General features: G+C 41.8%; 5 protein-coding genes across 5 annotated transcripts; all 5 read right to left on the bottom strand.

Annotated features, from left to right (window-relative positions):
- Positions 1 to 11504: 11504 nt before the first annotated feature.
- Positions 11505 to 13180, bottom strand: LOC135429698 (esterase-5B-like). The gene is made up of 2 exons (XM_064684115.1): positions 11806 to 13180; positions 11505 to 11749 (listed from the first exon to the last, which is right to left on the bottom strand). The coding sequence occupies exons 1-2, from the start codon at positions 13178 to 13180 to the stop codon at positions 11505 to 11507; spliced, it is 1620 nt and encodes a 539-aa protein (XP_064540185.1).
- Positions 13181 to 13587: 407 nt separating this feature from the next.
- On the bottom strand, positions 13588 to 15330 carry LOC135429701 (esterase-5B-like). The gene is made up of 2 exons (XM_064684118.1): positions 13942 to 15330; positions 13588 to 13879 (listed from the first exon to the last, which is right to left on the bottom strand). The coding sequence occupies exons 1-2, from the start codon at positions 15314 to 15316 to the stop codon at positions 13644 to 13646; spliced, it is 1611 nt and encodes a 536-aa protein (XP_064540188.1). The 5' UTR covers positions 15317 to 15330; the 3' UTR covers positions 13588 to 13643.
- A 233-nt stretch (positions 15331 to 15563) lies between these two features.
- On the bottom strand, positions 15564 to 17576 carry LOC135429685 (esterase-5B-like). The gene is made up of 2 exons (XM_064684102.1): positions 16155 to 17576; positions 15564 to 16096 (listed from the first exon to the last, which is right to left on the bottom strand). Exons 1-2 carry the CDS (start codon positions 17527 to 17529, stop codon positions 15855 to 15857), a joined length of 1617 nt encoding a protein of 538 aa, XP_064540172.1. The 5' UTR covers positions 17530 to 17576; the 3' UTR covers positions 15564 to 15854.
- A 1037-nt stretch (positions 17577 to 18613) lies between these two features.
- Positions 18614 to 20528, bottom strand: LOC135429694 (esterase S-like). Its single transcript, XM_064684113.1, has 2 exons — positions 19114 to 20528; positions 18614 to 19051 (listed from the first exon to the last, which is right to left on the bottom strand). The coding sequence occupies exons 1-2, from the start codon at positions 20489 to 20491 to the stop codon at positions 18768 to 18770; spliced, it is 1662 nt and encodes a 553-aa protein (XP_064540183.1). The 5' UTR covers positions 20492 to 20528; the 3' UTR covers positions 18614 to 18767.
- A 920-nt stretch (positions 20529 to 21448) lies between these two features.
- On the bottom strand, positions 21449 to 23322 carry LOC135429680 (esterase S). The gene is made up of 2 exons (XM_064684098.1): positions 21904 to 23322; positions 21449 to 21840 (listed from the first exon to the last, which is right to left on the bottom strand). The coding sequence occupies exons 1-2, from the start codon at positions 23276 to 23278 to the stop codon at positions 21557 to 21559; spliced, it is 1659 nt and encodes a 552-aa protein (XP_064540168.1). The 5' UTR covers positions 23279 to 23322; the 3' UTR covers positions 21449 to 21556.
- Between the last annotated feature and the right edge of the window lie 240 nt (positions 23323 to 23562).

The following is a 23562-nucleotide window of genomic DNA, read 5'->3' as shown; positions in this document are numbered from 1 at the left end:
ATTTATCTGAGACAACAAAACTTGCTGCAGCACAAAACTAACAATTTAGCAGTTATCCAAATTGATTGAGCACGCTTAAACGGCTTGAAGAAAAACTTTCACCACCAACCGGGCAACAACAGCAGCAACAAAAACAGCAACAACCACAGACCATGTTGACAAAGTAGAAGCCGCACAATGCCAAAGAAACCACCAACAACAACAACCGAAACAACAATAACAGCTAAAGCCACAAACAAATGTCTTGCATGAATGAAAGTTACAAAAAGACTTGCTTTAAGCTAGCACAGAGGGGCGTAAAGTAAGAAAAAAAATATTATAAATATATTGAAGTCAAAGTCATGGAGTTTATAAACCAAATTGAGCAAAGCAATGTGGCTTAAAAATGGGTTAGGGAGAGAGAGAGAGAGAGAGGGAGAGAGAGATTTGCCTCTTGTGGGCAATTAATAATGAATAAAACAAACATTGAATTCAGCATAGAAATCAAGTCAAAGCGCAGCCCCAAGCAAGGCGTTAATTGGCATGCAAAGAGCCAAAGAGCCAAAGAGCCAAAGAGCCGCACTTGGCCACAAGAATCAGTTCATAGATACTCACACACACATATATATATAAACACACACACGCAGAGCAGTATCAAGGCCACAGAGCTGATGTTAAGGTGCGGGCTTTTGAAATTCTTTAGCCACAAATTTGGGTCAGTGGGTGGCCCAAAAAGTGGCAGCCAATTTGAAGCATGCCGCATGCAGCTTGAGGCTTGGCTCAATGCACAATTTCCATAAGGCAGTCAATGCGTGCGCCAGTCTCCGTCCCCGTCTCCGTACCCGTGCCTGCTCAACCCCTGCCCCAAACATGACCAGGTGCTTCTGCTATGTGTCTGTCCGGCTATTTGAGCCCGGTCGTTGCGTGTGCTTTGTTTGCTTTGGCCTTTTTCATGCAAAGTTGTTAACTCGTTTAACAGACAATTTCTTGGTGGCCGTTCTTAAGAATTTGTACGCTACAGGTTCTGTTATTTCTTGGCCTGACCCAAATATTTTCTAGCTGTTGCTGTTCTTTCTGCCCGATTGCATAAATCACAGTCACATCAATTCGTTTGTGTTCCTTAAATACCTTTGCAAAACTGATTATTTGCCTTTATTTTAAATCAATTATTTGGCTATCAACTGCAGACTACCAAGTGCGAAAAGCTAAATGCTTTTCAATTTACACAACCACACATTAAATGAAACAAGGGCCTATTGTATATTAATTGACTTTAGGATTTAGATTGCAATGGAATTTAAATTGTATACAAGCAATTATTAGCTGAGGTTTTGAAACTTTTTTATAGATTGTATGAGGTAGAGATTGAAGACAGGGTAAATTATTAACCGAATGTTACCGAATTCATGATTTCATTTTATGATACGCTTTTATTTGGCTTGGAAGACTACCAAAATTTTAGTATATTTGCTTGGTTATCATCTGTTAAATTAGTTTAGAATTCAACATAGATGCGCATGAATAAATTTGCCCTGTTCAAATTTGTAGTCGCAATTTTAAGTTTCCATAGCACTGATGCCCCGAAATTGTGTTCTTTAATGACCAGTTTTTTGCTTAACAAACTACTCGCATATCAAATTATATATTAATATCAGACTTCTAAATCTTAAGCTCGTTTGGTATAAAGTTAAGTTCTTTAAATAAAGACATAATCTCATATATTACTCTATACTTGCAGGGTATTTAATTTATACATTTTTTTGAGCTGATATAATTTTGAGTTTTGGCTATATTTATATATTTTTTTAATGTCTGAAGAGTATTTAATATTTATTTATTTTCTTTTTTAGCTGATATAATTTTCAACTCTTTTTTAATATTTTTTTTGGCAGTTTAAAGCTGAAATTAAAAACCTTTGCATATTATATTAAAATATTTGTCTTTAGGTCTTAATCAGGCTTTAATTTAATTCGTGGAAAAATCACAGAAACGAAAAATAAATATAAAACTTTTACTTTTACATATACTTTTCAACTGAAATCCTTTAAGCCCAAATTCCATTTAATATTTACTTGAAAATTAAATTAAAATATATTATTGTTATTAAACCAAGCATAAAAAATAAGCTGTTTCTTACCTGATAGTTAGTTGTAGTCTAGCAGTTGCTAGCGTTTAAATGGTCCAAATTAACTATTTAAGCTATTAACTAGCAGCTTGTTAAAAAAATACGAGATGCACAAGGATCACGCAGCTCCGTTCACTCGCTCGAAATTTCGTTGCGCACAATTTTAATTTCGCACGCGATTGTCGAAAATGCACAATTCACCTGTTGCACTGGTATTGGTCACCACGTTAATAGTTCGAGTACAATTTATATCTCTTTCTCTTTTCTTTAATTTGGTCAAAAGACTTTCGTTTGCTTCAAGATGCGTCTCAATTTCACTACGCGTGTGGTTGTTATTGCTGTTGCTGCTGCTGTTGCTGCGGCTGCTACGGCTGTTGTTGACGTCTGAAAAGGCGATCGCCTTGAACTTGCCTTTATATAGCCTGACCCATTTTTTCGTGGCGAAGAAATGCAGCGAACCGGCTGCGCAGCTCGCGGCGACTGCGCAACGGCAAATTTGGTTCGACGCGCAACATGTTCGCTGCGCTGTCGAACTGAGACGATGTTGCGTCTGCGCAGATGTGCTGCCTGCGTTTGACTTGGGCGCTAGTAATTAGCCATTCGCTTATGCTTCTTTTTTTGTCCTCTTTTGTGCTGTCGTTTATTGCTCTTTGCCGCGGGTGATTTACCGTTGTTTCTACCTGCTCATCTTTGCCAAGGTTTCGTTTTCATTTGCAGTTGTCGATTTACATTAACGTGTATTTCTGAGTGCGTACAACAGCTTCCAAGTCGCTTTGTTCAATCTTAACGACCCCGACAAATTACTCATCCACCTTTTGTTGGAGACAGACCGAGGCTAACCTTGACTAGGATAACTTTTCCAATGTTGCGCAGCGTTGCGATGACTGATTGAGGCCATAGTTGACTCATGGGTTAAACACAGAGGAGTTCCTAAAAAGATAAAATAGTTGAAGCTCGGTTTAGCTGTGATCAATTACAAAACTTTACCTAGATATATGAAACAATGCAAGTATTGAAATCTACAAAATATTTGTTATATATGTATTCTAGTTTCAACAGCATGCTTGCATGTGCAATATAAAATATTCCTAATAAAAAGCACATACAACTTTCTAGCTTATCCAATTAAATAATAAATTCAATATATAAGAAAATATGCAAAAAGCATAAAATCCATGTTAGTTGAAAGTGTGTTAAAAATTCAATGAATGCAAAAAACAATTCATTTGAACGAAATGCGAAAACATTTTAAAGGATTTTGTGAGCAAACGAAGAATTTGGTCAGCAATGAAAACAAAAAAACAACAAGAAACACGCAACGGCTAAGTACACATGTGTGTGTGCGTGCATGTGTGTGCATGGGAGGGGATAGGGTGTCGGCATGGCGGGGCATATTTACCAAGGGCAGCCGGTGCTTGCATACAAATTTTTCAGCCAGCAGCAGAAGCATGGCCTCAATATACCCCCTTACATGTTTTTTTCGCCTCCTTTGCTTCTTTTGCATTTTCTTCTTCTTCGTCTTCGCCCGGCCAGCGGCACACGTGCAAAAAAGTTAAGCCGTTCGAGCAAAAGTTTGCCAAACAGCCAGACGAACGGACAAGGTATTAGAACCCTTTCGAAATCAAATCTGAAAGTGGCGGAGCGAACGAGCGAGAGCGAGAGAGAGAGAGCTGAAGAGAAGCAAGCGTAAAGAAAAACTAACACAGACACAGCTGCTCGGTCGCCAGCTGCATTTGTATGTGTTTACATTTAGTTGTATTCGATTTGCATAGCAGATTTAAGCAAGAGTTCAGACGAACTGGAGAGAGAAAGAGAGTGGGGCGGGGGAGTGAGGGTCACACCCAAATCAATGCCAGCTCTGCGGGCAATCAGCGTACAGCTGGAGCCCACTGGCAGGAGCGGCAGGGGTAGTCGGCGCTTAAACGCCTTCCCTGTTGGTTATTAAGTGGTCTTAAAGCCGATTGGGCCAAGTTTTGTCCTGCCAGTGGCTTTACTTATTGAATAAATGTGCACGGATTTATGCAAATCCCAACTACAGCACCTGCCGGGCTGACCTGTCCAGCTGACCTGTCCTCCCTCGTATATTTGCACGGAACAGGCTGACCATTTGCCATGCGCCTAATCCGCCCATAATTGTTCAACATTTGTTATCTAAACAGTGACTGCCACAGTGACTGCCACTGCAACGGTAACTGTAACTGTAACTGTAACTGTGACTCTTCTAACTGACTGTAATCCATGGATATGTCCAGAGTTTAGTTGTTATTATTTATCTTTTGTATTTGAATTTTCTCTGCACATTAGCGTAATTATTTGTGTTGTACGTGTGTGTGTGGGTGTGTGCGAAAACCGGTTGCCAACAACTGTCTAAACATGGGCACACAAATTAGTAGCTTAACATTTGACATCCCTATTGACTTTGTCAGCCATGGCCAGAAATATGGTTTACACTAATTCAATTGCTTTGGGCCAGATGATAAATTATGATTTAATTAGGCAAATTATGCGCTTATTTCTTACTATACTAATTAAATTTATCTTTCCGCCACTAAAACCTCTATAGTTTAGTTTTTATATTTCCCATGAAATTTAGACTTGAAAAGTCCTGTTTAATCCAAACCCATCTCTTCATCTAGTGGTCATTTTTCTCGAGGATTGACTCTGAAGTAGGTATATTTTCCTTTATTTCAGTAAATAATTAACTTTTAAAAGCTTTGGAATATGTGCAATGTATTCCAAAGCAATGATTGTTGAATGTAAAATGTTATTTATATAAATATATAATTTTTGATAACATATTGATCAATATGTATGCCTTTCCCATTTGATAATTGGCTTGATTATCTTTATAAGTCTCCGTTGGGCTTCTCTAATATAGCACTTAAATTAAGTAAATATCAAAAGTTCTCAATTTCAAATCTTTCCAAGTTTTATAGAAAATGAAATTGGACTATTTAAGCGCTTGATTGTGTATCAATTAGCGCACATTTTAAAATTCTCTTTGTGTATTTGCCTGGCGCATTAGCACGAATATTTGTCCCGGCGCCTGTACCCCCCACCCCACTTCACCACATCATACGCGACTTCGCTGCCCGCACAGCGTCTGGGTGAAACCGAAAAAGTGACCCACATTTCGTTTATTTTTTCTGTGTACGTTGTTGATGTGTGAAGCTTTGGTAAGGGGGCGAGGGATGAGTACGGGGCGGGGCATTTGCTGACAAATTGAAATCATGACATTAACCTCGACGTCGCATACACAAGCCCAAGCCAAACAAACACACAGAAGCACACACACACACGCAGGCGCGCACACATGAAGAAATCTTAGAGATTGTTGCATACTTTCAGGCATAAAATTTATGCACAGACCCTGATCTATGCAGTCATGTGTATGTGCGTTCGTGGTAATATGAAATCAATAAATCGTAAGCATTTTTTTATTGCGCATCCTGCCAGACTAGAAGACAGGACGCGGCCAAGCCTCTTTGTTGATTTTGTGTTTTTTCACTTTATTTGTCTTATTTTATTTTACATAAGGGATAAAGGAGGATGAAGAAGCCAACGCCCAGGCCGAAGACAATAGCTGGTGGCTCTGGGTGGAAAACTGTTACGCTTTGTGAGTTTATCAACGCAGAACCACTTCAGAATAATGATGTCTGCTGCCAGCGCAAGTAACAAGTGAAAGCTACAGCAGGAGGGAGGGCCGCATAATATTCTGCAATATTTTTATATTAAATCAAATATTTTTGCTGCCCTTGACAAACTGCAACATGCTGATGAATATTTGCTTTGTTGCTGCACATCGACTCAAGAAATTCAGGCGGAAGTAAAAGTTTGTAAGTAAATGTATATTCAGTGGCAAAAATAGATCAATATCAACTGCAGCCGGAAAGGCAATGCTATAAGCCAGATAATGCCAGATGCTTAACTTAAGCTGACAAATTTAGGTAAAAAGGCTATTTGATGTGCATTTTCCTTGGCTACTCGTATATAAAGTTTTTCGGAATTTTAAGTAATGTTTAAGGTTAGCAGCAGTTGTCAGTGGATGAGCAGTCTAAGTGAGCTTGCGGTTTTAAATACCAGACCATTTGATGACTGTTTTAGACAAAGGAATCAAAAGTAGTTATCCATATCTTAGACATAGAAAAATATTAATAAAATAGTGGAAAATGCCATCAGGGTACCCAAATTAGAAGAGTTTAGATTAAAATTTAGTTTTCAGATGTTTTCCAATTAATCTCTATATATAAAACTGTTTGTCCTGACTGACTGACTGACTGACTGACTGACTGACTGACTGACAGACTGACTGATTGGTGATCAACGCACAGCCCAAACCGTAAGAGCTAGGAAGCTGAAATTTTCACTGTAGATACCTTATGTGATGTAGGTGCACGTTAAGACGGGGTTTCGGGAAATTCCACTCGCAAGTGTGGAAAAATCGCGAAAAACGTTTGTATGTAACTTTTTTGTTTACCATCCGATCGGCCCCAAACTTATTTTCAAAGATCTTTGTTCAAATTCATTTGAGGGGTGTTTCTCGCACTTTTCGGAAAACCCATTCCTCCTTGGTGGAAATGGAGGTCAAAGATTTGGTGGGTGACGTTTCGCGCTCAAATTCATTTCCAGTGATCTATATGAAAAATCATTTGAGACGTGTTTCTCACTTTTTGCAGAATTCAAACTTCTTCGCGGGGAATGCGATTTAAAGATTTTTTGGGCGGCGTTTTAAGTTGTGTCCGATTGGCTTCAAACTTATTTTCAAAGCTCTACATAAGAACTTAATGAATACGTATTTCAGCGATTTGGGAAATTCCACCCGCAACAGTGGTAAATTGGCGGAAAAAGGTTGTATGAAAGTTTTTTGTTTACCATCCGATCGGCCCCAAATTCATGTTTAAATATCAATGTTTAAATTCATTTAAGGGGTGTTTCACCCTTTTTGAAAAATCCATTCCTCCTTGGTGGAAATGGAGGTCAAAGATTTGGTGGGTGACGTTTCGCACTCAAATTCATTTCCTGAGATCTATTAGAAAAATCATTTGAGACGTGTTTCACACTTTTCGCAGAATTCAAACTTCTTCGTGGGGAATGCGATTTAAAGATTTTTTGTGCGAAGTTTTAAGTTGTGTCCGATTTGCTTCAAACTTATTTTCAAAGCTCGCATTAAGAACTTAATGAATACGTATTTCGACGATTTGGAAAATTCCACCCGCAACAGTGGTAAATTGGCGGAAAACGGTTGTATGAAAGTTTTTTGTTTACCATCCGATCGGCCCCAAACTCATTTTCAAAGATCTTTGTTCAAATTCATTTGAGGGTTGTCTCATACTTTTTGAAAAATCCATCCCTCCTTGGTGCAAATGGGGGTCGAAGATTTGGTGGATGACGTTTTGTGTTCAAATTTATTTCCAAAGATCTATAAGAAAGATCATTAGAGACGTGTTTCACATTTCTCGCAAAATCTAAACTCCTTCGGTGGAAAATGCATTTCAAAGATTTTTTTGGTGAATTTTAAGAGTTTTCCGATTTGCATAAAAGTTTGTTTGAATCCCGTCCGATCAGTTTTAAAATCATTTTCAAAGCTCTTTTGATTTTATAACATACGTGCCACGGGCAAGGCCGGGTTATACCCGCTAGTTACTTATATTTATATGCCTAAGTGTGTGCTCCAACACACACCCTTGCTTAGCTACATGCATATAAACAGCCCGCAATTGTGCGAATTCGCAGGAGTATTAAATAATGGGAACCGCCGTATATTGGATACCTGAGGAGATTGACATTGCCACACATTTAATCAAATTATACACATTTGGTCGAGTTATGGTTGGACCAACATTTTGGGCATTTCGCCAGACCTCTGCTTTATGCTGTGCACTGGAATGACATTAATAGGGCTGTAAGTCGCCTCGACCACGCCCTTAAAATGAACTGAAGGAAACTATGGAATTTCATCGCGCTTGCAAAATTGCATTTCAATCAATATCCTTGAACAGAGACCACATTAACATATTTCAGCAATTAAGCTGTACACGTGTGTGGCAAGGGGGCTGTGTGTGTGTGTGTGTGTGTGTGTGTTAGGGGCGTGTTTTATAGTGTTGGTGCAGAATTGACATTAAGTACAAAGAGGATTACAATTTAGATATAAATGCACATAGGCTCATTTAAACTAAGCGTATTTATATTAGAAGAGCGCATAAATATAATTTGTTGTTGCGGAATCAAAATCAAATCAGATTTAACTACAATTTAAATCGAGCTACTAATGCCCAAGACGATACAATCTGCTTACACTAGCCTGACATTCGAACACGTCTGAGTTTCAGCTTAATTTAAACTACAAATTCGTTTGCCAACTGCCATTAAATGCCAGCTAGCAGCTGATGGCAGAAAAAAAGGATTCGCTTTACACATGTTCGAAGCGTTTTTTATTACGATTTATTAAAAAAAAAAAAAAGGGAAAAGGGGTATCATTAAAAATGCAAGCCAAAGCATTCGCTGGGCTCATAAACATCAAATTTGTAAGGGCGAAACATCTGTTAAGCTTTTATTGCGCCTCTACAGAAGCATTATGAAATGTCGAGAAAGTTTTCCTGATGATACAAATGTGCCCCCAGACCATAATGCAAGTTTAATTTCCAGCTCGACACGCAAAAAAGGGCTCAATAAATAACGAAACAATATTTTTTTTTTGTGTATACAAGAAAATATATATAAGAGTTGTATATATTTCAGTGTGGAAAATGTAAAACTGTTGGCCTGGTGATTTGAGGCTGGCGGCGAGCAGCTGTTGACTGATGCCATGTTACTGGGCTGGCGGCTGTGACCAGGCGGGCCAGTACAGGCAAGATAAAGTACGCTTCCGTGATAAATATAACAACAAGTACCCAAGGCACGCACAAGCCGTTGCCCAATAGCCCCGGCCAGACCCAACCAGACCAGACCAGGCAGCCAGCAAAACGCATCCAAATTCATTTTGGCAACTACTGGCAACAGGCAGAGGCTTAGACTGGGGACTGCCAGTTGGGGATCCGGAACGGCAGCTGTTATAATGATGCCAACGATACATCATCGCAAAATGCTAAAATTTTTGGCAGCGCCGAGCGCCGAGTGCCGAGTGCGCCGTCAACAGCTGTTACCGCTGATGAATCCTTTGGGTCCGGCTCGCTCCCTAGCCGGCGCCCTCCCGCTACCTTCTCTTACAACGCCCGGCTGCCTAATATTTCAATATTTCGCACATAAAAGGCGTAAGTTATTTTTCATTATTCCACCAAACATTCCCCCAGCTAAGCTTGTGTCGATGCAACGCTGCTGCCTCCTCCCTGTCTCCATGCCTCCCTCCATCCACCTAGCCCCTAGCACTGCGTTTTTGGCTAATTTCCCTAAATAAATCTAAAAATTGTGAAATACGCAACAACCGGCACATAATTAACTATCATAGAATATGCAAGGCACGCGTTTCAGATTCCATGTTGCCCTTATTCCGTTCCGTTCCGTTCCGTTCCGCACTCCCGTTCGGGCTCTACGTAACCATTGTTCAAGATTATTGCCATTTGTTTGCAGTTCCATAAGTTGTTTCAAAACTCTTTTCTCTCTCGCATTTATAACCCTTTTTTGTATACCCTGCAGCCATAGGCATGTGTCAAAGGGGTATTATAGATGTATCTGCGAGTAAATTCGCTTGGCAATTCTGCGGCTACAAGAATATTCGGAATGTGGAGGACGGGAAAGAATTTTAAAATATTTTTTTATTACATTTAAGTTATTTAAAATTCTATAAATATGTTTGAACAAAAAAAAGAAAAGACACAACTCCACGAAAATGTGATGAAATAAATATTAAAATGCCTTCATCCAAATTAGAAGTGAGAAAAGCGTTAAATAATATTGAATTATTCTTTATTAATGTTGAGCTTGTCTCATCATGATCCGAGCAAACTCAAGATCTACAAGAGCTAAGCTTATTGAATTGGCTATGTAGCTTACAAATTTAATTAATTACAGATCATCGTTTAGTCGAGACACCCCAGCCTATAGCAGATCAGCTTTTTTTTAATTGGCCGTGCGTGCCTTGTATATTTGGAATCTGCATTCACGTAGTTTATGCCCCCGTTCCCCTAGCAAAAGCATAAATCTACAAAACAAGAAACCTGAATTCGCAAAGTAAGCACAACGAACCACAAACGAGAAACTTGAAAGCCGCTTAAAACGAAATGCATGTGGGCCATCAAGTGACAGTCGTGCTGGGAAAAACTATGTGAACTCTAAGGAAAAGCGGCAAGCAGCACTCAGGAGTTGCCAGGGATTAAAATAGGCAGAAAAAGGCGCAGTGCTTGAACGAAAAAGCTGCAAAAGAATAAAACTGAAATTCGTGCGAGGTAAGCTGCAATTAAACTGATTGCACAGATACATGTAGCTTTATAAAGAGTCTACAATCTACACACAAATAAATTATCTCGGCTCTTTGACTCGTTTCGGGAACGTGTCTCCACAGAACCGGTTGTTTGTCATTCGCATTCATATAATTATAATCTAATAATGCTACTAAGTATTTATTAAGTCATTTATCACGGCGTTATATAAAGTCTGCGGTTCAAGGACCTGAGCAACACGAAAGACTGAATAAAATTTAGAAATGCATCAGCCCGGAGTTACTTCATTCAAGATCTTAAAATACTTAGCAGCCCTGTTGGTCAATGGATCTATTTGACTTTTGTTTTGGCCAACATTGTTGCGATTCATAAACCAGAGTACCGACATTGCACTTTATAAATAAATCGTGCATTTGTGAGAGCTTCTTCTCGTTGAAGCACAAAAGAGGGCTTAACTAGGAAATAGTCTTCGGTCATGTCTGAATCTATTAGTAGTAAAGTTAGCACACTCCACAGCAAGAACTATGTTCACATTCTACCAAATTTTATTTCAATGCGATTCGCTTATCCACGCTCACATTGAGACAGTCCTCTTATCCAAGCAGCTTATCGGGTTGATCAACTAGTTAACTCTACTGAATGCAGATATCGGGAGGTTTGCCCCATCTTAGACTTCGTAGCGCTATACACTCCATAGATTCTTTACCCTTTCGCAGTTTCACCAGCAGCGCATTCAAGGCTGCAACTAATCCGATAATCCGATGTATTATACACATAGCATGGACAGTACATAACCAGGCCGAATCCAAAAGCAAATCCCGAAACAAATTTTAATTATATTAGGCATTCAGTACCTCCGCTTTCTAATATAAGCTATTAAAAATCTTGGTTTGTGTTATTTGCTTTAGTTATTATATAAAAATACCCTAGCAGGCATAAGAAAGTAGCAAATGTGCGTTATACTTCTATATTTATTCCCGATAGTTCCTTTTTTGGCTATTATGCTATAGTCGAGTTATGTCTGTTTAATGGATCGCATTCACATGTAACACCTCGCACCCACTGCGAGTTATGGAGAGCAATTGTAGCTTCTCTTGCTGCGCATTGTCTGGGAACACGCAGTTGTCATAGACCAAAGTCCCATTTTTGCTTTGAACAAAACCCTCAAGCATATTCATCAAATTTCTTGAAATAACTTGCTCGTCGGAGCGCAGAGGTGTACCGATTTGACTGTTAAGGATTAGAAAGTAATCATCGCCATGTCCCGTGCCTATAATAAGGTTGGTTAAAGTTGAAGGACAAGCAACATATTTATATGTCTCTTACCAAAATTGAATTCACTTCGCTTTGACAGCCAATTTCCAGTTCCCTGATTAGCGGGATTATCATAGACGTAGCCATAAACGGGACACTTTCCGAACTTCCCATGCAGCTCTATAGAGCGTATGGTGTCATTTCTGAACAGCACATCCGTAAATATGCGCTGCACATCCAAGTAGCTCTCCATGCTGAAATTGCGATTTCCCAGATATTCTTGTCTCAGGTTCCGTGAGTAGTCGTCCATTTTCTCAAGCGTTTTCTTGGAGTCCCGATAGAACAGAAAGTGGGGCGCCAACTCGAACCAGCGACTGTTCAGCTCCTCAATCAGCTCTCTTCCATTGGCTTGCTTTATCATGAGCAGAGCAGCATTGTAAGTGCCATCGTCTTGCGTGTTGGCGGCTAACCAAGGCACTTGCCCAAGCTTTCCACTCTTGATAATATCAATGGGATGTTGTGTGAGGAAAGGCTCAGCTGCATCGACGGACTCTACCACAGGGCCGAACGGAGTAAAGGGGACATAGTCAAAGACTAGGAACTGACGCACAGCACTGACTATTTCAGATGCATCCTTCGACTTGAGGCACTTTCTGAGCTGCATAGAATCACTTAGCAAGCCGCAGCCCACAATGCGACCCAGCTCAAAGGCGCGGCGACGTGCACCTTGTTGCACCACCCAGGGATTTAATGCATTTCCACTAAGCGAAACTGCTGCCTTTACCAGCTGGCCGAAATCCTCCTTGAGTAGCTGAAGATGCACCGAAGCTCCTCCAGCAGAAAGACCCAGGACAAGTATATTCTCTGGCTCGCCACCAAAACGATCAATGTGCTTCCTAATCCAGCGCAGTGCCAGGCGCTGGTCCTTTAGTCCAAAGTTGCCTGATATAGCGCCATCTTCGGAACTTGCAAATCCCAATGGTCCCACTCTATAGTTTAGCTTAACCATAATAAAAGTTCCTCTGTCCATAAGTCGCTCGTGTATTCCCTCAGACGATGCTTTAAACATGAAGCCTCCGCCATATATATCCACCAAAACTGGAAAGCTTTTGCGACTGGAGTTCTTGGGCTTATACACGCTGACAGTCAGACAGTCCTCTACCCCGCGAAGTTTGTCGGGTTGCTGAACTACCTGACTCCACTCCATGCAGTTCTCGGGAGGTTTGCTCGCATTGTAGATGTCTTTCCAGCGCTGGGTGTATGGTCTTGGTGCCTCGAAGCGCAGCTCACCCACAGGGGGCTCCGCGTAGGGAATCGACTCGTAGCTATAATACCGCTCGTTATCGCGTCCACGCAATTTGCCATATGGCAGTTCCACCAGCAGCGGATCCGTGGCGGCCACTACCCCAACAAGACACAGCGCTAAGAGAAACCTAACGCAGCACATGATCAGTACTTAAGCAGATCCCAACTGCGACTAAGACAGCCGACGGCAAGGAACGTTACTTTTATGAAATGAAAGTCATTCCAATTTGAACTTGAACTCAATGGGGTTGGCGACCCTTTGACTTACTTAGATATTTATCTGATAATTGATTTGAAAGTGTATTATATATCTTAACAGGCACGCGTTTTTATTTTAAAGTAATGAATAACCAGTAGAACAGGCTCCTAATTAGTATTTTAATTCGCCCAAAAGCCTACATATTTAATTTCCGGTTATTTGGGAAAGGTTATGAAACCAATGCAAAACAATCTCAATCCAAAATGGAATCAGTTCAGTGACCAGACATTTGCATTATAAGTGTCAAATTAATTGTATCTAATTACATAAATTAAATACTGATCAAGATGCAATTATATAGGTTTAATTAAAGGCGTGCAAGCTAATTGAGAAGTTCTTAAAGTAGCTAGCTCACTTGAAGCACTTCGCAGCTGTTACGTTTGATTGAAAGCAATTGCAGCTGCGCCTGGCCCACATTATCTCGCAAAACACAATCGTCATAAGTCAAAGTCCCATTGTCGCTTTGCACAAAGCCCTCCAGCATTCTTATCAAATTCCTGGAAATAATTTTCTCGTCTGAGCGCAGAGGGTGGCGGACGGGATTGTCAAATATTAGAAAGAAATCATCCCAATGCCCTGAGCCTATAAGAAGATAAGTGGACATTAGTTACGGCCACAGTAGCTCATATTAATCAAAGTCCTACCAAAAGAAACATCGTTTCGCCTTGCCAGCCACTGCCCACTGCCTTGATTAGCGGGATTATCATAGACGTAGCCAAAAACTGGACTCTTTCCAAACTTCCTATGCAGCTCTATGGAGCGTATCGTGTCATTTCTGAATAACACGTCCGTAAATAAGCGTTGCACATCCAAGTAGTTCTCCAAGCTAAAGTTTCGATTACCCAAATATTCTTGTCTCAAGTCCCGCGAGTAGTCGTCCATTTCCTCAATTGTTTTCTTAGAGTCACGATAGAACAGAAAATGGGGTGCCAACTCGTACCAGCGACTGTTCAGCTCCTCAATTAATTCACTTCCATTAAATTGTTTTGCTAAAAGAGCAGCATTATATGTGCCATCCTCCTGGGTGTAGGATACTAGCCAAGGCACTTGGGCAAACTTTCCACTCTTGATAATGTCAACGGGGTGCTGAGTAAGAAAAGGCTCGGCTGCATCGATGGACTCTACCACCGGTCCAAATGGAGTAAAGGGCACATAGTCAAACACTAAGAATTCACGCACAGCTCTGACTAGCTGGGCTGCATCCTTAGTTTTCAGGCACTTTTTTAGGTCAATAGAATCACTTAGTAGGCCACAGCCCACCATGCGACCCAGCTCAAAAGCGCGTCTACGTCCGCTTTTAAGCACAATCCAAGGATTCAGTGCATTCCCGCTAATGGACACAGCCACCTTGGCTAGCTGCTTAAATTCCTGTTGAAGAAGTTGCAGATGCACCGCGGCAGCGCCTGAGGAAAAGCCAAGCACCAGAATATTTTCCGGCTCTCCCGCGAACTGGGCAATGTTTTGCTTGATCCAATGCAAGGCCAGACGCTGGTCTTTCAATCCAAAGTTGCCCGGCAAAGCGCTGTCGCCGGTACTAACAAAACCCAGTGATCCCAGTCGATAGCTGATCTTCACCACAATCACATTTGCGCTGGCCATGAGCGGCTCGTGTCCGTTTTCCGCACCACCACCGAACATGAAGCAGCCGCCATGTACTAGCACCACAACTGGAAACGTGCTGCGAGTGGAATTCTTTGGCCTGTATACGCTGACAGTGAGACAATCCTCACTGCCCGTCAGCTTATCCGCTTGTTCGATGAACTGGCTCCATTGCATGCAGGGCACAGGTGGTTGACTGGCATCAAAGGTCTCCTTCCACTGCTGGGAGTATGGCTGTGGTGCCTCAAAGCGCAGCTCTCCTACAGGTGGCGCCGCATAGGGTATCGACTCGTAGCTATAATACCCCTTGTTATCGCGTCCACGCAATTTGCCATATGGCAGTTCCACCAGCAGCGGATCGGCAAAGGTAGCTGCTGCCCCCAGACAGAGCAATGCGATGCGAATCGACTTATCTGTCATGATCTGCTCCCTGCCGAGTCTCAGTCTAAACTGTTCTAAGCGGAGACAATCCGCAGTTGTATTATTCTTGTTCTCGATCCGACTCTCTCATTTTATTGCTTGTCATTATCTGCGCTCGCACCACGCAGAGCGACTGAGTTTATATTGATGTATGGGACAACACGGAGATCGATAAGTAAGTGTGCTGTAGTCGGGAGTACCCGACTAGGAGATACCCCAAACACATATCATATCTTAAGAACGATAGTTATTATAAATATAAGAGAATATATTTTACAATAACAAATCTATAGAATGGTTGGATTGACTCAGTTCGACTTGTTCCGATCATGAATATATTTACTTTTATGGGGTCGGAGATGCTTTCTTCTGCCTATTACAAACAATTGCACGAAAACATTATACCCATTTTTCATGAGTTCAGGGTATAAGAATAAGCATAAGACAACAGATTATTCTATTTGTCAGCATTTGTTTGCATTTAACGCTACAAATCAATCAAAAAACTATAAAATAAGAAAACTTTGCTAGACTCTGTCTAATGGAAAAGATTCACTTCCATATTTACGCAGCTGTTGCTCTTGATGTCAAGCAGTTGGAGCATATTTTGGCCAACATTATCTCGAAACACGCACGTGTCATAGTTCAAGGATCCATTATCTCTTTGTACAAAGTCCTCTAGCATGCTTATTAAATTCTTGGAAATGATCTTCTCGTCAGCACGGAGTTGAGTGTTTGGCTTGTCGAATATGAGAACATAATCATCGCCATGTCCTGTGCCTATAAGCATATAAATTAAATTGAGTTGACGAATACTTTATATATATCCGTTTCTCACCAAAATAAATATCATCCCGCTCAGCTAGCTGTTGGGCACTGCCCCTAACAGGGGGATTATCGTAGACATAGCCATAAACTGGACTCTTTCCGAACTTTCCATGCAGCTCTATGGAGCGTATGGTGTCATTTCTGAATAACACGTCCGTAAATATACGCTGCACATCCAAGTAGTTCTCCAAGCTAAAGTTTCGATTACCCAGATATTCTTGTCTCAGGTCCCGCGAGTAGTCGTCCATTTCTTCAATTGTTTTCTTAGAGTCACGATAGAACAGAAAATGGGGTGCCAACTCGTACCAGCGACTGTTCAGCTCCTCAATTAATTCTCTTCCATTAAATTGTTTCGCTAAAAGAGCAGCATTATATGTGCCATCCTCCTGGGTGTAGGATACTAGCCAAGGCACTTGGGCAAACTTTCCACTCTTGATAATGTCAACGGGGTGCTGAGTAAGAAAAGGCTCGGCTGCATCGACGGACTCTAGCACAGGGCCGAAGGGAGTAAAGGGCACATAGTCAAATACGAGGAACTGACGCACAGCACTGACTATTTGAGATGCATCTTTCGACTGCAGGCACCTTTTGAGCTCAACAGACTCACTGAGCAAGCCGCAGCCCACAATGCGGCCCAAATCGAAGGCGCGTCGACGCGCACCTGGTTGCACCACCCAAGGATCGAGGGCATTTCCACTAAATGAAACAGCTGTCTTTGCCAGCTGGCTGAACTCCTCTTGCAGTAGCTGCAGGTGCACTGATGCACCGCCAGCTGAGTGACCCAGCACGAGTATATTCTCCGGTTCTCCACCAAAGCAGGCAATGTTTTTTTTAATCCAACGCAGAGCCAAGCGTTGATCCTTCAGTCCGAAGTTGCCCGACAAGGTGACGTCGTCGGCGCTTAGGAAACCAAGCGGGCCGAGTCGATAGGCGATCTTCACCACAATAGCATTTCCACTGACCATAATGGGCTCGTGTCCGTGCTGAACAGGTCCACTGAACATGAAGGCGCCGCCATGAATATTGACCAGAACAGGAAAAGTGCTGCGACTCGAGTTCTTCGGCTTGTACACGTTCACAGTCAGGCAATCCTCCGTGCCTATTAGCTTGTCTTCCCCATTGACAAACTGATTCCATTGCATGCAGAGCACGGGTGGCTTGCTTGCATCGAAGACTTCCTTCCACTGATGGGAGTATGGCTGTGGTGCCTCGAAGCGCAGCTCACCCACAGGTGGCTCCGCATAGGGTATGGACTCGTAGCTGTAATACCCCTCGTTATCGCGTCCACGTATTTTTCCATTTGGCAGTTCCACTAAAAGTGGATCAGCAAATGCAGCTGCCGCCGCTAGGCAAATCAAGGCGATCGTGATCATGATATTATTCATGATTTACACTCGACCAAGTCTTGGTTCACACTAGTCTAGTCTGTGGCAAGTATTTGTTTTATATGCACTGGAATCACAACTGATTTCTCGACTAATTCTCTCGCACGCCACAAAGCCAATTAGATGCATGACCAAATATGAAATATGAGATTCGCTCTATCAACAGGCAAATCAGTATGTGGCAATCAATGTGACAGTTGATTGCGAGTAAAAACTAACAGGGCGAGAAACTGAACAACTAGATTGCCTGGCTATGATATAATAGAGATGCATACATAATATATATATATGCATACAGAAATATAATATTCTACAAATAGTGTTCAAAATTCGCGATTTTTATTTACAATTGAACTGCTTCAAATTATATTCAAATTGACAACGATTTAGTAAGGCAATAAATAAACAAAAAAAGAAAAAGAGGCACGCTGCAGATTAAATACCCTTCTACACATATGGCTTGAGGTTTTGCAAACATGTGAGTCAAATTGTAAGATTCGCATTGCGATATAGTCGTCAGATGTGGACAATTTTAGGTTCATAAATAAGGAGCATAGTGAAAACAATAAATACATATTTTGGCCAAGATACATTTTGAAATACATACATTAGATATATTAAAGAATGTAATGAAATTCGAGCGATCAATCCTATAATAACTATTTGTTATAGTGATCATCCAATAGAAACACGGGCCTAGGCAAAGTTACAAGACGATAACTTTAAAACTAGAAACAGACAGACGAACAGACGGCTGTTGCTGCTGATGAAAAATACATACACTATATTTCACGACAAAATTATAATATTCCCTGTGTAAAAATAGATCAATCATGAAATTAAATTTAAATCGTTCATGAAAATAACCCGAACTGCTTGTAAGCTTGGTTTATTATGTGAGCTTTAAGGTCTCGTCTGGGCTAAATTAATGGGTGAATTGCTTAGAAACACAATAGGAATCGAGTTTTTTCAGTACCTATTCAGTTCTTAGCCCAAGGACTCAATTAATTTTGTATAAATTGTCGAAGACTTGTTTGCCTCATAGCGTTGACACATAGGCACAAAGAACAATTATTAATATAAATTTGATTATAGCATTTTTATTTCCCCTCTGGATCTGAATTTTAAACAAATTTCGTTCTTTTTATTATGCGCGTTACATACTGGTTACATATATTATACCCATACCGCCAGTTTGGCACAATCAAAACTCCTGACCGCCAGTCCAATTGATCGCATTAGTAAACTACAACTGGGCTTGGTGGAAGATTGTTGGAGACAGTGTCGGGTAAGCGATCCACTTTCCGCACTTCGCAGTTGGTGCGTTGAATGACCATCAGCTGGAACTGCTTTTTGCCCACATTGTCGGGAAAGGCGCAAGTGTCATACACGAAGTCGCCGGTCTCAAGAAAACCTTCCACCATCTTAACGAGCTTCCATGAGATGACTTTCTCGTCAGGTCGCAGCGGTTCGCGTATTGGATTGTTCATCATGAGGAAATAATCGTCGCCATGTGCCGTGCCTGTAAATTGTTGTATTGACATTGGTTAGGTGTCAGCTGCGAACGTTTAATGAATATCGTACCTAGGAAAACGTCATTGCGCTTAGCCAGCAGCTGTCCAAACGAATGATCAGATGGATTGTCGTAGATGTACACATAAACGGGACTCTTTCCATACTTTCGCTGCAAATCTACGCCGAGCTCGACGCCGTTCTTGAATATCTCGTTCGTGAACATGCGCTGGAAGTCCCAATAGTTCTCGAGGCTGAACTTCCGATTGCCCATATAATGTTGCCTTAGTTTTCGAGAGTGGCTGTCCCTTTCCCTTCTGTTCATTGTGTTGCGATAGGAGAATAAGTAAGGCGCCAACTCGTACCAGCGTGTGTTTAACTCATATATCCTCTCCTTGCCATTTGGCTCTTTTGCCAGAAATATGGCGGCATTGTAGATACCCTCCTCTGGCGTGTAGCCGGCTAACCAGGGGACTTGCGCAAACTTTCCACTCTTTATTATGTCAATGGGTAGCTTGGTGATGAAGGGGTCAACTGTGTCCTCGGGCTCCACAGCGGGTCCAAATGGAGCAAATGGAATATAGTCAAAGACTAGGAAGTGTTTAAATGATCTGACTAATTCATTCGCATCTACCAATTGCAGGCACGTCTTGAGCTCAGCTGTATTATTGGGACTGCCGCAACCTAAAACTCGACCCAATTCATATGCCTGCTCAATACCACTTGGCTGCACAGACCAGGACGACACTGCATTTCCGCTCATCGAGTAGACGCCCTTTACAATGTCTTTCATGTCCTCGTTCATAAGCTGAAGATGCACAGAACCAGCTCCTGAGGAGAAACCGAAAAGCAATATGCTATTGGGATCTCCACCGAAATACGCAATGTTCTTCTTGATCCATTTCATTGCCAGACGCTGATCCTTCAGTGCATAGTTGCCCGACCAGCCGGCATCGCCAGTGTTGGCAAATCCCAAAATTCCCACTCTATGGTTGATCTTTACCACGATCACATTGCCGCTGTCCATGAACCCCCTAGCTCCGTCCTCAAGAGTTCCGCCAAACGACCAGGCACCGCCAAATATACTTGCCACAACCGGAAAAGTGCGGCGAGTCGAGTTCTTTGGCTTGTATATGCTAACGGTCAGACAGTCCTCGCTGCCCGTCAGTTGATCAGGTGTCGTGACGAAGTGGCTCCACTGCAAGCACTCCGCCGACGGCCGTGTAGCATCAAAGGTTTCCGTCCATTTTCCAGCAAATGGCTGGGGTGCCTCGAAGCGCAGCGGGCCGACGGGTGGCTCTGCGAATGGCACGGACTCATACGTGTAGTAAGTTCCGCGATCGCGTCCACGCAATGTACCGTATGGCAGCCTTACCAACAGCGGATCAGCCAAGCAAGTTGTGGTCCACACGCACAGCACTGCGGCCAGAATAATACAGCAATAATTCATAATGTACACTAAACGGGGTCCCAATGCAAACTGCACCAAGCCCAGAAAATCAGCAGCTTTTTATGGCAGCTCTAAGCTAAAAGATTTTTGCATTTTATGTACCTTTACTGAGTTGGCGAATAATTTATATATGCATTGGAGTTAAAAAAGTGATAAAAAATATGACATTTGTCCTGTTAGGGGCAAAGTGAAAAACATTTGGCTAATAACAAAAACTATAAAAAAAAACTGTCGTAAAAATAAAAAATTATGTACATATCAAATGAGCTGCGTTAAGCTTGTGCGGAAAAGAAAAAACATTAAATATTTAGAAATACATGACAATGGGTTTCATATATTCTTATATATTTATTTACTTATTTAAAGACGAACTGGGATTACACTTTATAGAATTTGCTTCTTTTATTTTGAAATAGTCACTAAAAACAAATGAACGAGCATCCTAATGCAAAGATGTCAATGTACATATAAGTATTTATATTGCTTTATTTTAGTTCCAAAAAAGCTGCTGTATATTTTTTTAATTTTTGTGAAATACTGCAAGAAAAAAACATTTAAATTTAAATTCAGCTAAACACACGCTTTTAATTCGTTGGCCATTTGAACACGTTAATTTGCGTATTCCGTGCTTTTGTAATTTTCCAACACTTTTCTACTGAACACTTGCACTTTGGTAAATTAACCAGCGCATATATACATATTTAAAAAGAAATGTTCTATTCAAGTTCATTTTATTAGTTCCCTTTTGCTGTGGGCAGAGCGAGGATCGCACTCGAATTCATGGTGAAATTATAATATTTAACCACGAATGAGAGTGCTGAATTTGCTACCACGAAAGCATAGCAGGAAGCCAGGCGAGAGTGAGAAAGAGATAGTTATCGAATTGAAGACAGAGTAAAAATATGACCATAAATTGTGAACAAGAAGTCTTTCTTAGTCGACTGTGGAGTATTTGAGTTTTTAAAAATGCCTTGATTTATTTACCAAAGATTACAGTACCCACATATACATTTATACAAATTTAAACCCATCGACTATTGAATTGATAATTTCATAGAGATCGGCTCAGTGAATTACAATTGGATTTGGTGGCAGACTGTTGGACACTGTGTCGGGCAAATGATCCACTTCCAGTTGCTTGCAATAGTTGCGTCCTATGACCACCAACTGGAATTTCTTTTTGCCCAAATTGCTTGGGAACACACAGTCGTCATAAACCAAGGCCTCGTGCTCGGCGAAATCTTCCACCATCTTAACTAGCTTCCATGAAACGATTTTCTCGTCAGCTCGCAGCGGTTCACGCAGTGGATTGTTCATCAAGAGATAGTAATCGTCGCCCATTCCGGTGCCTGTGAATAGTTCAATAGCCATTAGTTACTGCAGCATTTTCGAACCATTAACAATTATTTTACCCAAGAAAATATCAGATCGCTTGGCCAGGAATTGCGCTAGCGAATTGTCCGCGGGGTTGTCGTAGACGTACGCATAGACGGGGCTGGTTCCATGCTTGCGATGTGCATCTAATGACAGTTCGATGCCTTTTTTGTACAGCTCATTCGTAAACATGCGCTGCACATCGAAATAGTTTTCGACGCTGAAGTTCTTATATCCCAGATATTGATGTTTTAGTTTCTGGGAATGAGCATTCATTTCAGTCCTCTTCAATGAGTAAGGGTAAGAGAAAAAGTACGGAGCCAGGTCGTTCCAGCGAGTGTTCAACTCTTCAATCCTCTCCTTACCATTGGCGTTCTTAGCTAGCAGAAGGGCGGCGTTATAAACACCATTCTCAGGTGTGTAGCTGGCCAACCAAGGCACTTGAGCAAAGTTTCCACTTCTGATGGTGTCGAGGGGCAGCTCGGTGAGGAAGGGGCTATCCACATCGAAGGACTCTACGACTGGGCCAAACGGACCAAAAGGCACATAGTCAAACACCTGAAGATGCCTTAAGGTACTGACGAATTCCTCCGGATCCGTTTTTTTCAGGCAATCTTTCAGCTCCCGTGATGTCTTAGGGTTATCACATCCCAAGAGTTTGCCATATCGAAATGCAAGATCACGTGCATTGGCCTGTACAGCCCAGGGAACCGTTGCAGTTCCACTGATCGAGATGGCCCCCTTCACCAGCTGCTCCATATCCTTGTGCATAAGCTGCAAATGAACTGAGGAACCGCCTGTACCGAAACCGAGAAGAATTATATTATGAGGATCTCCACCAAAGCGACCTATGTTATTTTTGATCCATTTGATTGCCAGACGCTGATCCTTTAGTCCGAAGTTGCCCGGAATTACGGAATCGCCAGTGCTCATAAAACCAAGCGCTCCCACTCTGTGGTTGATCTTCACCACGATCACATTGCCGCTGTTCATGAAGGGCTCGACTCCGTCATCGATCGCACCACCAAACGACCAGCCGCCGCCAAATATATGCGCCACCACCGGAAAGATGGTGCGAGTCAGGTTCTTTGGCTTGTAGATGCTGACGGTCAGACAGTCCTCGCTTCCCGTCAGCTTATTAGGCTGTGTTATGAATTGACTCCACTGCAGGCACTCAACTGGGGGCCGAGTCGCGTCAAAGGTATTATCCCATCTTTCGGTGTAGGGACGAGGTTCTTCTAAGCACAGATCATCGATAGGTGGCTCGGCATAGGGAATTGACTCGTAGCTGTAATATAATCCATTGTCGCGTCCACGCAATTCCCCATTTTGCAACTCCACGAGCAGTGGATCGCTGACGGCTGCTGCTGCGAACAGACAGAGCAACGGGATCAGCAATAAGATTTGACTCATGGTGTGCACAGGACGGAGCTCAAACTTGAATTGTTCGAAACGGAGACAGCCAACTCCCTTTTTATGGTCACTTGAGTCTACATTTTGATCGCATGAGAGAAGCTGAGAGCAATTCGATTAGTTCCGATTGCTGGTCTTTTGGCATAGGCAGTAAAACTGCATTCAAAAATAAATTTAAGACTCTGACATTTGTATTATTGAGGGCACAGCGTTTGGAAGTTGGGTTCAGCGCTTAGTTTATGGGGTCTTTAATAGATGAGTCCCCATTTCTAAGTTGTTGTTTC

Source organism: Drosophila montana, unplaced genomic scaffold (assembly GCF_035044405.1).
Source record: "Drosophila montana isolate Dmon_TW-CO22-7 unplaced genomic scaffold, ASM3504440v1 contig_2669_1, whole genome shotgun sequence".
Taxonomy (NCBI): domain Eukaryota; kingdom Metazoa; phylum Arthropoda; class Insecta; order Diptera; family Drosophilidae; genus Drosophila; species Drosophila montana.
This window is presented reverse-complemented; position numbering and strand designations above follow the sequence as displayed.

Coding starts and splice junctions, on each gene's coding strand:
- LOC135429698 (XM_064684115.1), bottom strand. CDS start 13,180: ATGTGCTGCGTTAGGTTTCTCTTAGCGCTGTGTCTTGTTGGGGTAGTG. Junction 11,750..11,805: donor GCGAAGTGAATTCAATTTTG/GTAAGAGACATA, acceptor ACCTTATTATAG/GCACGGGACATGGCGATGAT.
- LOC135429701 (XM_064684118.1), bottom strand. CDS start 15,316: ATGACAGATAAGTCGATTCGCATCGCATTGCTCTGTCTGGGGGCAGCA. Junction 13,880..13,941: donor GCGAAACGATGTTTCTTTTG/GTAGGACTTTGA, acceptor ATCTTCTTATAG/GCTCAGGGCATTGGGATGAT.
- LOC135429685 (XM_064684102.1), bottom strand. CDS start 17,529: ATGAATAATATCATGATCACGATCGCCTTGATTTGCCTAGCGGCGGCA. Junction 16,097..16,154: donor GCGGGATGATATTTATTTTG/GTGAGAAACGGA, acceptor ATATGCTTATAG/GCACAGGACATGGCGATGAT.
- LOC135429694 (XM_064684113.1), bottom strand. CDS start 20,491: ATGAATTATTGCTGTATTATTCTGGCCGCAGTGCTGTGCGTGTGGACC. Junction 19,052..19,113: donor GCGCAATGACGTTTTCCTAG/GTACGATATTCA, acceptor AACAATTTACAG/GCACGGCACATGGCGACGAT.
- LOC135429680 (XM_064684098.1), bottom strand. CDS start 23,278: ATGAGTCAAATCTTATTGCTGATCCCGTTGCTCTGTCTGTTCGCAGCA. Junction 21,841..21,903: donor GCGATCTGATATTTTCTTGG/GTAAAATAATTG, acceptor AACTATTCACAG/GCACCGGAATGGGCGACGAT.